This window comes from Notechis scutatus, chromosome 6, assembly GCF_049901735.1.
Source record: "Notechis scutatus isolate UNSWTSFEM ecotype Mainland chromosome 6, rNotScu1.2, whole genome shotgun sequence".
In the NCBI taxonomy this organism is placed as follows: Eukaryota; Metazoa; Chordata; class Lepidosauria; order Squamata; family Elapidae; genus Notechis; species Notechis scutatus.
In genome coordinates, this window is record NC_142014.1 from 22,448,072 (window position 1) to 22,460,758 (window position 12,687).

Genomic DNA, 12,687 nt, shown 5'->3' on the forward strand with positions numbered 1-12,687 from the left:
CTTAATGTTGCCAAGGTTGGAGACCCCTGTTCTAGAAATACTAGGAAGTATATTCACAGCTGTTAAGTGAATCACTGCAATTGTTCAATTAGTAACACAGTTGTTAAGTGAATCTGGCTTCCCAATTGACTTTGCTTGGCAAAAGGTTGCAAAAGGGGTCACATGATTAGGGATGGGCTGCTGGGGGCTTGCAGGGGCTCGAGAGAGCCCCTAGCTGAGACTCTGCAGGGCTCAGAGAGCCCCCAATAACCTCAGAAAGACAAGCAGCAGGGGAAAGCTCTTAATAGGCTTAATCGAACTTCTAGGCGTTCAGCCAAGAGCATTTCACACCTCGTAAAAGTGTTGCAAGCTAGATGAACAATCCACTCAGCACTTGTCAGGGAGAGCCATTGAGAAAATCAGATAACATAACCACTAGCCTCCGAGGGGATTAATTCCCAAATAATAAGAATCATGTAACTGACCAGAAACTCCACTAAGACTCCAAGATCCCTTTCACAGTCATTGCTATTAAGTCTGGTTTCACCCAGTCTTTTCTTTAAGTCTTAAATGCACGAAATAATAAGCATCTTTTTTTGAGATAATTAGGGCAAAGAAGCGATGTCGAGTTGGCCACCCCCACTCAGTCACATGACCACCCAGCTACACCCACCCAGGCAATCATTAGGGCAGAGAGCCCCTTGCTAAAAAGTGCGAAGCCCACCCCTGCATATGATCTCTGGACATTGCAACCATCATAAATATGAGTCAGTTGCCAAGCATCTGAATTTTGATCATGTGACCAAATGAATCAAACAAAAAGTTTAAAAGTTATGATATTTATTTAGTTAGTTACCAAGCACATATAAATTATATTGAAGTAACCAAAATACCTTTACCATCCCCAAGGCATGTCACAACTTTTGAGCACCCCTAATGTTTGGAAAGTGAAAGTTGAAAAATTAGACACGCCCTCATTGGGGATGTCACAATGTTTGTGTGTGTTAAAAACGCTAAGTCGCTTTTTTTTTTCACGGCTGTTGTAACTTCGAATAGACACTAAATGAACTGTTGTAAGCCGAGGACTACCTGTACTTTCTTTCTAGCATTCCACTGGGCTGAAAAGAATGAAAACTATGAAGGCCGTGCAGAATTAGCCACAGGCTATTACAATTAGACTTGGTTTCCCTCCCTTCCAGTTGGTTTTGCTTTTCTTTGTATCATCATCGTTGTCATCATTATCATCATCCAAATTCGTATACGTTGTTGATGAAGCTTGATGACCTTCCTCTCCCATGACTTTTCCAACCTTTCTCTTCCCTTCCCCAAGATATAGACGAGTGTTCAGGAACCTCCCAACCTTGTGGGAAGGGTCACACCTGCATTAATTCCCCTGGAAGCTATCGTTGTCAGTGCCAGCTGGGCTACTACTTTGATGGGATCAGCAGAACTTGCACAGGTAAGAGCCAGGGGTCACCTGTGAGTTTCATCAAGCATGGAAAAAACCAACTGGGCAGAAAGCCCACCAATGGGTATTTGGTTGTCAACTTTGCTGTATCCAGTGGTTGTGTTTCAAGGTGTTGGATTATCCAGGTAGGGTGTCAGGGCTCCAGCATCCACCCCTATTCAAATCATGAGTTTTTTAAAAAATCATTTATTAGGAGTGAACATGCTGGCATTACCTGGGTGCAGCTGACTCTGAGACACATCATTCATCACACCCTTGACCCTGGTCTTCCCTCCACCCCCTGGATGTATACTCTCCAATGGGACACATCCATAGCCGAGAGTCATCAATCATGCTCTCCTGTAATCTTGAGCGCCAGAAGCTTAGGCTGCCTAGCAATTATCTATGAAAGTATTTAAGGAATGCATTACTTTCCCCACTCCCTTTCTGCTGACAACTCTAAAAGACCAGAGAAATATTTCTGAGTTGACATAGGGTTATTTTTGCCTTGGGACATGGTAGGAATCAAGCTATATCGGGGGTGTCAAACTTGCATCATAATGGCGTCGTCACGTGACGTATCAGGACTTTTTCCCCCTTCGCTAAACCGGGCATGGGCGTGGCCAGTGTGTGATGCATCTGGCCTCCGGGCCGCGAGATTGACAGCCCTGGGCTATGTGCATCTGTCTGGAGATACCATCTTATTATGAGTGCCTTATTTGTCCCCGTGAGAATTGGCTGGAAAATAGACAAGGAGCCATATTTTTTTGCTCTGTGATAACCACCTCCTGCCCCACAAAAGCCTCTTTTCAGAATTATCCCATATTATTTTCATATTTGTGGGGCCAACAACGTGCTGCCCTTTGAAGAGTGCACATTGCGTATAAGTGGGAGTTAAGTCAATGTAACATCATGGTTCCGATGAGATGGATAAATTGATGTTTGAGGACACCCGGTTTTGCTACCTAGGCACAAAACAGTTGACCGTGGCTTATTCATCTCCTCAGATGTTAATGAATGTCGTCGATACCCTGGTCGCCTCTGTGCTCATAAATGTGAAAATACTCCTGGGTCATATTATTGTAGCTGTACAATGGGATTCAAACTTTCTTCTGACGGGAGGTCTTGTGAAGGTAAGGTGCTATGACTCAATGAGAGAGAGAAGGAGGGTGAGAGAGAGAGAGGGAGGGAGGGAGGGATGGAGAGAGAGGGAGAGGGAGAAAGAAAACACATTAGCTGTATGCGCCAGTTGTGTTATGCGGCTACAAAGAAGGCCAATACTACTTGTAGGCTGTATGAGCAGAAGAATCCTTTCTGAATTCCAGGAAGTAATCATTCAACTCAATTCTACTTTAGTTAGATCCCATATTGAGTGCTGTGTCTCATCTGGGCACCAAACTTTCCAATGGATTCAGAAAAATTGGGAGAGGCGAAGGGAAGAATGACAAAGAAGACTTTGGGGGACTCGAAACATGTTGTATGAAGAGCAGCTGAAAGAGTTGAGTGGGTTTAGCCTTGAGAGGAGACAAGTGAGACAGGACATAAAAGGCCTCTTCCGATAGCTGAAAGGGATCCCTGCATGAAGGGGGTGAAGAAGTCAGGATGGGGTAGCTATGATTGAAGCTCTGTCTCTGTTTATGTATCTATTCTATCTTATCCTGAAGTGCAGGGTGTGCTATACAGGCAGTGCTTGACTTACAACTGTAATTGAGCCCTCAAGTATAATCATTAGTCTTGTTGGTCATTAAGCAGGTTATCGCATGAACACATGTGATTTTACAGCCGTTTTTGCGGCAGTCATTAAGCAAACTCATGGTTTTCTATGGGCACTCCTTGCCAGAAACTGGAAGGAAATGCCACTTTGTGGCAAAAAAAGTAATTCATGGTCACACATGACTCTGGGATGCTGCAAAAGGCCATAAAGATGGGGGAGTTGCTGACTACCCCAAATTTGGTCATGTGACGGGCAGTGGTGGTGGTAATCCAGACATCACAACTTTGAATCCAGGCACCTATTGGCAAGTTCACTTGAAATAGTCGCTAGGCAACGTTTTAAGTCAAGGACTACCTGTAATGGACATTTAAGTTACAGAAAGGCAGGTTCTGATTATGTATCAGCCAGGGGTGGGCTTCAAACATTTTAGCAAAAGGTTCTCTGCCTGGTTGCTGGGTGGGCGTGGCCATGTCGGACTCCTGCACCACGATGGGAGGGGGGTGTTTTTGCCCTCCCCAGGCCCCGGAGGCTTTCCTCGAGCCTCCAGGAGGGCAAAAATGGCCTCCCCGGAAGCTGGAAATAGGCCCATTTCTGGCCTTTGCTGAACTTCTGGGAGGCCCGTTTTTCGTTCTCCCCGAGCCTCCACGGGGGCCCTGCACTTACCTGCATCTAAAACGGGCTGCGTTGGGACTCCTGAGAGGGGCTGGGCGGGGCCAGCCAGGAGTGGGACTTGGGGGTTCTTCGAACTGCGCAGAATCTTAGCTAGGGGCTCTCGCAAACCCCTGCAAGCCCCCAGCAGCCCAGCCCTGTGTATCAGGAAAAAAATTCCCCAAATCAGTTCAACAGTGGTGATGGATACTCCTTCCTTGGGTGCGTCCAAGAGAGACTGGTCTTTCATTGGACTCCAGGGAATTAGGGCCCTTTCCAATCTTAGGGTTGAAGGAAGCTAACCCATCAAAAAGAGGCCATGGTATTTTAAACATACTCTGTAGAAATTGGAAGCTCAGGTGAGGACCAAACTAGATTCAAACCAATATTTGCAGGGTTCGTGCATGGGTGAGGGCAGCCCTTGGAGCAAAGCAGGGTATGAATGGAAGGAATCTTGTTTGGTATTGATACATATTTATGGATTTCAGACTTAAATGAGTGCGAAAGCAGCCCCTGCAGCCAGGAGTGTGCCAATGTCTACGGCTCCTACCAGTGCTATTGCCGTCGCGGCTACCAGCTCAGTGACATAGACGGGGTCACCTGTGAAGGTGAGTGGCCATCATCGCCTGCCCTTTTCACGTCAAGGTTTAGACAGTGATTTCAGACCATCTACCTGTCTGGCTCGATAAGAGTGGTTGTGATTGGCAACTGCTCTCTAAGAGCTCATTGCACCTCAGGAGAATTTGCATGGAAATGGAATTCCATGTACAGTTCCACCCGAGAGCACAATCTTGTCCTTAGCATTTATTTACACATAGTGTACGTATTAAAGGCCAACTATGCAGGGACCAATGGTATAGCTTCATTGATCATCTGAAGATACAATAGATCCGTGATGGCGAACCTATGGCATTCATGCCGGAAGTGGCACACAGAGCCACCACAGAGACAGCCATTGGCCATTGCTGTGATGTGTGCTGGCCAGCTGGTCTTTGTGCATGCTGGAGCGCTGGAAACCGGAAGAGCAGTTTCCAGCAGGCATATGTGCACTGGCTACCTGGTGTTCTGGATTCTAACATGCGTGCAGGTGCAAAGACCCACTGGCCAGTGCACACATGCCCGTTAGAAACTGACCAGTCACCTGGTCTTCCGGTTTTTAACATGCATATGCACACGAAGACCAGCTGGTCGCCACGCATGCATGCACAAAGACTGATCAGTGTGTGCATGCACGTTAGAAACCGGCCGGCCAGCTGGTCTTCGCATGTGCATGCACGTTAGAAGCCAGAAGACCAGGTGGCCAGTGTACATGCACACGCCAGGAGCTGCTCTTCTGGCTTCCGGCCCATACATGCATGTGTGTTTGAGCACTCGGTTCCTTTTTGGTGCGCATGTGCTCCCGTTTCTGCATTTGGTGCCAAAAAGGTTAACCACCACTGCGATAGATCTTCCAGTCCCATTCAGAAATTTACAGTGGGCTCTATTTGAACTTTTAATTTCATTCATGCAGCATTTCTGAAGATGTGTGGGCATCAACTCGCAGAATTCGCCAACCAGCAAAGCGCTCTGGGAAATTCTGGGAGTTGAAGTCCACACACCTTAAAGTTGCCAAGGTTTCAGAAACATTGATATAATGGGGTAAACAGAACAACCAGACGGTATGAAATACAACCAAAAATATAACAGTAAAATTAGAAAAAGGTATATATTGCAAACCAGCCCATTAAGTTGGACCAGTTTTCCTAGGTATGGAAGTGTACAAAGTTTTGGGTCCTTTAAATGAAGCATAAGAAACAATATGAACAGTTTAAGTGTAAAAACATTTTTTTGCAGAGGAACACAAGAAAAAATGGAATTTCTAACAGCACTAAGGGAAGGTGATAGATTCACATAATACACTAAACCACAAAATAGATAAAGAAATACGTACAAATGCTATGACTACCCAACCCTTAAGTGTTATGTTGTTAAACCCAGCCCAGGAGCACAGGAATTAGGCGAAATAAGAGTATTCAGAAATTTTCAGGATTTCACCCAATGTGGTTTTGTATTCCTGGTCTACTTTCTCCTTAACCTGGTTTTCAGGTGAATAAAATTTTGGGAACTGTGATTCAAAATGATTGGAGGATGCCAGATTGGGGGAAAGGGCCTTGGGTTATTCATTTCGGGATGTCAAGACCTCTATTACTGGGTGGCTTAAGACCCACCATTGGGATCTACCGTTAAGACTTCTTTCTATTTCTGATTTTCAGATATTGATGAATGTGCTTTACCAACGGGGGGCCACATCTGTGCTTATCGGTGCATCAACGTGGCAGGCAGTTTTCAGTGCACCTGCCCCCCTTCGGGTTACAAGTTGGCCCCCAACGCACGGAACTGTCAGGGTGAGTCTTAGAAACTCAAGCTGCAAAAGAAAGCAATTTTAATTAAAAAAACAAACAAAGAAAAACCAAAGAAACACCACTTGCTTTTTGGTTGGTTGCCAAATCCCAGGGATTGTCACACATCACCTTTGTTCCATCTGTAGAAAGGAATTTGTGCCACAGCACCCTCTGCTGAGGAAAGAAAAAAAAACTGCATTTAAAAATGCTGATTGGGTAGATTTCCTGCCCTCCAAATAATAGCATAAAACTAGAAAACAAAAAATGAGAAAATAAGCCCCCAATAAAATGCCATGGGGAGAGAAAATAAGAAAGGAAATAATAAGAAAAACTGAACAAGACACATTAGAAAGTGAATTTTCCAGGAGGCAACTGGACTTTCTGGCTTTTTCTTTCTTTAAAGATGTTTCGCTTCTCATCCAATAAGCTTCTTCAGCTCTGACAGGACAGTGGGGAGCTGAAGAAGCTCCATGAATGAGAAGCGAAACACCTTTAAAGAAAGAAAAAACCAGAAAGTCCAGTTTCCTCCTGAAAAATCACCTTTGGGACAACTATGAACTGGACGACTGAGAATCTTCGACAGACTAGAAAGTGAAACCCAGAAGTTCATCCGCTGACTTTCAGAGTCTGGTCCTCCAGACTAGCACATAAAACTTGGAGTCATTTTCCACAGCATTTTGCGCTTGATGTTCCGGTTGATGTTCTTCAGAAAAATAATGAAGCAGCCACAAGAACAACCCACCTTAGAGAACAGCAGCAGCCCAACCCTGAACTGCATATATATTTTCATTCCTGCAAGCTTGTTATTTATTCGTGTCTTATTACAAAAAAAATGGAAATCACAATATTATAATAAGAGAGTAGAATTAAAAACCTTCTATTTCTTGGTTAGCAACCAGCGACTGTTTGCAATTATGACCATGATTAAAAAAAAAAAAACTTACAACCAATCCTCACATTTACAATATTTGCCAATTTGTAAAGCAAAGGAAAGCTTAAAGTGAGATCATAAGCACGATTGTGGTTTCACTTAGCAACCATTTTGCTTAATGGTTGCTAAATGAGGATTAATTGTACCAAGCAAGAAACAGATATGAAAAAGCAGCTCAAATAGTTCTGTTCAACGGTAAAATAGACCCGCTGAGCTGTTTGGATTAAAATTAATTTCCTTTAAATTGGTTGTGCTGGTTAGACAGTATATAGTTAGTTTAGGAATGAGAGCTGCCCCCTTAAGGGAATGCTTCATGGGAAATGTAGTTAATGCCTGTTGTTATGTTGAGATTCATCTAATGTCCAATCTTCGCCTTAATAGCTGCCTCAATAGTGTGAAAAGATGGTTATCTTCATCCCATGGCGTTGTAGCAAAGGAAAACTCCAGCATGATGCTGGGGTCCAGATAAGAATGGCCCAAAACTCCCTCAGCCCAAAGAGAGATCAATTCAGTGACCAATCAGGATTACAGATGTGACCACCTGATATGAACTATATCTCCCAAGAGACATTAACTACATTTCCGATGAAGTATCCCCTTAAGGGGACAGCTCCCAGGGCTTGAAATTGGTCCCTCAACCAGTGGGGATGGAAGAGTTTTTATGCAGAAGAGCCTTCAAGCCTGTGAACATGAATGTAAATGGATCACCCAATCACAGTTTGCTGCTGTAACATCAACAGTTTCTTGCTAGAGCACTCCAGTTAACTTCTCTTTCCTGGTCTTTCTGTCTCGTTCTCCCTTTTTATAGATATTGATGAATGTCTTACTGAAACTCATACCTGTTCACACAACCAGACCTGCTTTAATATTCAGGGAGGATTTCGCTGCCTTTCTCTGGAGTGTCCAGAGAATTATCGCAAATCTGGAGACACGTAAGTGCCCCTCTGAATTCCCTTCAGTAGTTTTGAGGATGGTGGCATCACCAAAGTTGACCAAGAAACTGCCTGCCCAAGTGACCTTCTTCAGTCTTAAGCTGTTTGCTCAGCACTGGAGCAGCAGGGCGAAAATTAAGACCGGATGATGAAATTTAGACTGTGATGGTCACCCTGGACCATAGAACAGAAGGATGATAGGAACTATGGTGAAGCATTTCATAACTTTGGCAGCTTTAAAAGATGTGTGAACTTCACCTCCCAGAATTCTCCAGCTAGCTAGGAATTCTGTCATGGGGATGGTTCAGCAGGCTGATCCTTAAGGATTCTCACCACCACTGTTAGCATCCTGCTTGCAAACAGGTAGTTAAGAGCTACCTTAGGAATTATGTCTATTTGGGAATTTGGAACAAGGAAAGAAGAGGCTGTTGAGGGATTGATATAGATAAACCAAAAAGATAAAGTCTTCCTTAAGTCGAATTTGTCTATGAAGATGTCTTTGGCACCACAATGGCCTTCTTCAGAGGGTACATTTTTGATTTCCTACTATCCCCAACTGCAGAGGTCTCCGAACTTGACAACCTTAAGATTTGTGGACTTCAACTCCCAGAATTCACAAGTTTTAAAGTTGCCAAGTTTGGGGACCCCTGCCCTACTGTCTTGGGGTTTCTGATGGTCTCCCATTCAACTCTGAACCAAATTAGACTCACTTTTCTAAAGTCAGACTATGCTGGTCCAGATTTGTATGTGTGTTTCTTTGAGTTGGAATTCCTGGCAGTTGCGTGGACTATCATTAATGATAAACAGTGATTTAATAGCCAGTCATCAACACCCCAATCTATTTCTAAAAAGCACAAAACAGCCACGGTATAAATACCAAACACAGAACAGCCCAAAGCTCAGAGAGAAGTTCCCAGAGGATGGGCTCCAGCACAAGTCCAAAAGCTCAAAGAGGAAACCTCTGGTCCCAGTGACTGATCCAGACTAGATCTTGTAACATTATCCTGGGACACGCATATTCACCTTCATTGGTTGCTCAGTCTTCCTCACTTTTTATTGCAGAAGCAGCAGTTTTGCTGTGGGGTGAACTGGAAGTCCTTAATGCATGGGTGAAAATATTGGGGGTTTAGTATAAAAAAAGATGGGAAAAGCACTTCCCTCACTTTTTGCGCTGCCTTCAACATTGTCAAATTATAAAGGGAATATTTTGTGAAAAAAATGTCCTTTGATTTGCCATAGAGGCCAACCTCGCTTCTTTGATTATTATTCCAAAGTAGTAATAATTCTCCCAGCAGGCTTATCACAGATATATACGTGTCCCTTTATATCCACTGGAAGCAATGCCTATCTGTTAAACATCTTTTATTTTATAAATTATAAATAACAAAGGCAGCTTGCAAGTTAAAAACAGCTAGTGTTAGTAATATAATGATGTTCTAATAAGACAAAATACATCCTTTAAAATAATATCTCCTTACCCGTAGAAGAATGATAAATGATATCTTTATATGTGTTGCTTTTATGTATCTAGTGGCTTTTCATCCTGGAATTTATTTGGTTCAGAAATGAGTATGAGACTTGTGTGAAACACAAAGGTGTTTAAACCCCCAGGTGTTTTTGGTCTCGTTTATATTTCAACTCCTCACTACAATGTTTCACTGTTTCAACACCCAGTTTATGAAACATTCCACAAATGAGCTCCAGAACAAGATAAAATATTCGGTCAAATCCTGGAGGTATAAAGGTTCTCTTCAGTTTTTATTTTGTGTACCTATGGATGCAAAAATCTCCCTTTTTTAACTGGATTTTTTTTTAACATTTTTTATTGCTTTGTTCTTAACAAAATCTTAATAACAGAATAAATATTGGTGCCTTCTGAGGCTCAACAGAAAGCCAACAATACTGATTCTTGGGGAGGAGGGGAATCACTACTTTCAGCTAAAATAATCAGACTTTCTACCCGCTGGTACTTATTTTTTTAGCTTGGTGGTTGGGTAATATCACTGCTGAGCCCTGAAAGGAGCTCCATAAAGGTGCTTTTGGAAACGTGCTCCAGCTTTTGCTCATTCAAACAGCTGGACTTCCTCTGTGGTTGTGTGGCATGGAGAACCATCAGGTTGGAGAGCTTCCACAAGTGCTTAAAGGCAGCTAACAGCATTTAGTAACAAAAAAAAAAAAAAAAACAGTGAAAAACCTGAAAAGCACAGATTAGATTCTCTTCATCAGATGGAAGAAAGTAAAAACTGGAACATAGGCTTGGAACAATATACCCCAGGACAGGGGTAAACTCAGTTTCATTGAGGGCAGCATCGGCATTGTGTTTGACCTTGGGGAGCTGGGTGTGTGTGCCTGGGATGGGTGGACGTACCCAGCTCGCTGTCACTCATCGAGGCTCCGTTCTCGGCCGCGATGGCCTCCTGCAGGCCTCTGCCAGCAAAATTGAAACCCTCCCTAAGTGCGGTTCACCCGAGCTCCATTTTCTCTAGCAGAGGCACCATGGACCAATCCTTTGCTGTTTCCAAGGCAACCCCGTGGGCCAGATCTAAGTGCCCCATGGGCCAGATCTGGGCCCCAGGCCTTGAGTGACACCAGTGCCTCAGGAGATCCTGCCGAGAGCAGTTTCTCAACCTCAAAAACTTTAAACTGTGTGGACTTCAACTCAGAGAATTCCCCAGCCAGTTAAGTTGAAGACCACACTGCTTAAAGTTCTTGAGAGACACTGTTCTGAAGGATAAAAGTCTACATTCCGGGTGGTCTCTTATTCATTTACTAGCCACAATGAAACTGGCTAAGCTTGAAGCTGGCCCTAAAGCCTAAGCATCCCTCAAAGTGAGCTCAGTTCTGGGTGTTGTTATGGACACATTGATGGAGTTTTCTTGGCCGCAAGAGGGAAGCTGTTTGCCCTAATTTTCTGCAACTTGCCAGCTGAGTTTTCTACTCTGGGAGCCTCCCAGCCCAGCACTACCCCTGATTAGCTTCCCAGGCCGGATGAACTGAGCATGCTCGAGGATTTTCAAGACTAGTCAGATGCTCGGGGACATTGCCTGCATGGTTTATTGGGCTGTTCTTAAACCACAGTTTGAAGCTACCCCCTTCTGCATGAAATGCATGGGTTAGGACCTTTGCCTGCTCCGCTCCAGGCCTCGGGGATGTGGGCGTCCAGCTCCCCTTGGCCCTGCGGCTTTTCTCCTTCTGGCCGAACGGTTGCTAACCCCTTCCCGTTCTTCTCCCCCCACCTCCCCGTCCCCTTGTCTTGCAGCCGTTGCGAGCGCCTGCCCTGCCCTGCCCTGACGGAATGCCAGCAGCTGCCCTTGAGAATCACTTCCTACCACCTCACTTTCCCCACCAACCTCCAGGCCCCCTTGACATTTTCCGCATGGGCCCGTCCAATGTCGTTTCCGGGGATCACCTTCACTTCGCCATCCTGAGTGGGAACGAGGGCGGCTTTTTCACCGTGAGGAAGGTGGACGGCTACAGGGGCGTCGTGACTTTGCAGCGACCCATTCCAGAGCCCCGAGACCTCCTCCTGAGGATTCAGATGCAGGTCTCTCGCCATGGAAGGGTCAGCACCTCCCTAGCCGAGCTGTGGATCTTTGTCACCGCACAACTTTGACCCTTTGCATGCTGACTTTGCCTGGGCCTCCGCGGTTGCTACTTGGGTTGTTTTTTTGTTTTTTTTAATCATCTTCTAATAAAGTTTGGATCGGCACAGCGGTCCTGCATGCTGTGTTTGCCTTTTGTTTCATTCAGACTGATCACTGTTTTCCTTCAATGCTTTTTAATGTGGCAGGTTACTTGCCCTTTCTCCACTTAGGGAAGTTTTGCATGTAAATCCATCAACGTTCACTTTCAAACCGCAGTATCTCCAGGTAAAAAATAAATAAATAAATCAAGATGGCAGCCTCAACATAAGAGGAGTTTAGCTTATGCATTTTGGTCCTTTTTATGATTATTATGATTGGGGACTGAAGGCTAAAAGATATGAAGAACGGTTGTAGGAACTGGGCATGGCTAGTCTAGTGAAGAGAAGGACCAGGGGAGACAGGATAGCGGTCTTCCAATATTTGAGGGGCTGCCACAGAGAGGAAGGGGTCAAGCTATTTTCTAAAGCGTCTGTAGGCCAGAGAAGGAAGAATGGATGGAAACTGAACAAGGAGAGATTCAACCTGAATATACATAAGGATAAATTTTCTGATAATGAACCAGTGGAACAGTTTGCCTTCAGAAGTGGTGGGAGCTTCATCGCTGGAAGCTTTCAAGAAGAGACTGGACTGGTGTTGGGTCCCCTGCTTGGGCGGTGAGTTGGACTAGGTGACCTGCAAGGTCCCTTCCAACTCTGTTAATCTGTATCTGCTGCTGACCCAACGGTGCTTTTTCAAGAGGCAAACTAGTTATTGTTGTTTTTCTTTTCTTTGAAGACGTTTCGCTTCTTATCCAAGAAGCTTCCTCAGAGCTGAAGAAGCTTCTTGGATGAGAAGCAAAAACATCTTTAAAAAAAAAACCAGAAAGTCCAGTTGCCTCTTGAAAAAGCACCTTTGACTAAACACCATGATTTTTAAGATGATGATTGGAATTCCATAATTTGATCTTAGCTAACTTGAATATCTCATTGTCCAGAAGTTTGTGGAGGGGTATAGGAGTCTTCTTAGCTCTCT

At 44.4% G+C, this 12,687-nt stretch overlaps 1 protein-coding gene across 1 annotated transcript in view; it reads left to right on the forward strand.

The window, feature by feature from the left end:
- The window catches only part of FBLN1 (fibulin 1), a 66,807-nt gene that overhangs the window by 34,113 nt on the left and 20,007 nt on the right, over positions 1-12,687 (forward strand). The window contains exons 10-14 of the mRNA XM_087969518.1: positions 1,310-1,438; positions 2,434-2,559; positions 4,277-4,396; positions 6,041-6,172; positions 7,909-8,032. Of these exons, the coding sequence (XP_087825644.1) occupies positions 1,310-1,438; positions 2,434-2,559; positions 4,277-4,396; positions 6,041-6,172; positions 7,909-8,032 (631 nt within the window). The remainder of the gene's footprint in view (positions 1-1,309; positions 1,439-2,433; positions 2,560-4,276; positions 4,397-6,040; positions 6,173-7,908; positions 8,033-12,687) is intronic.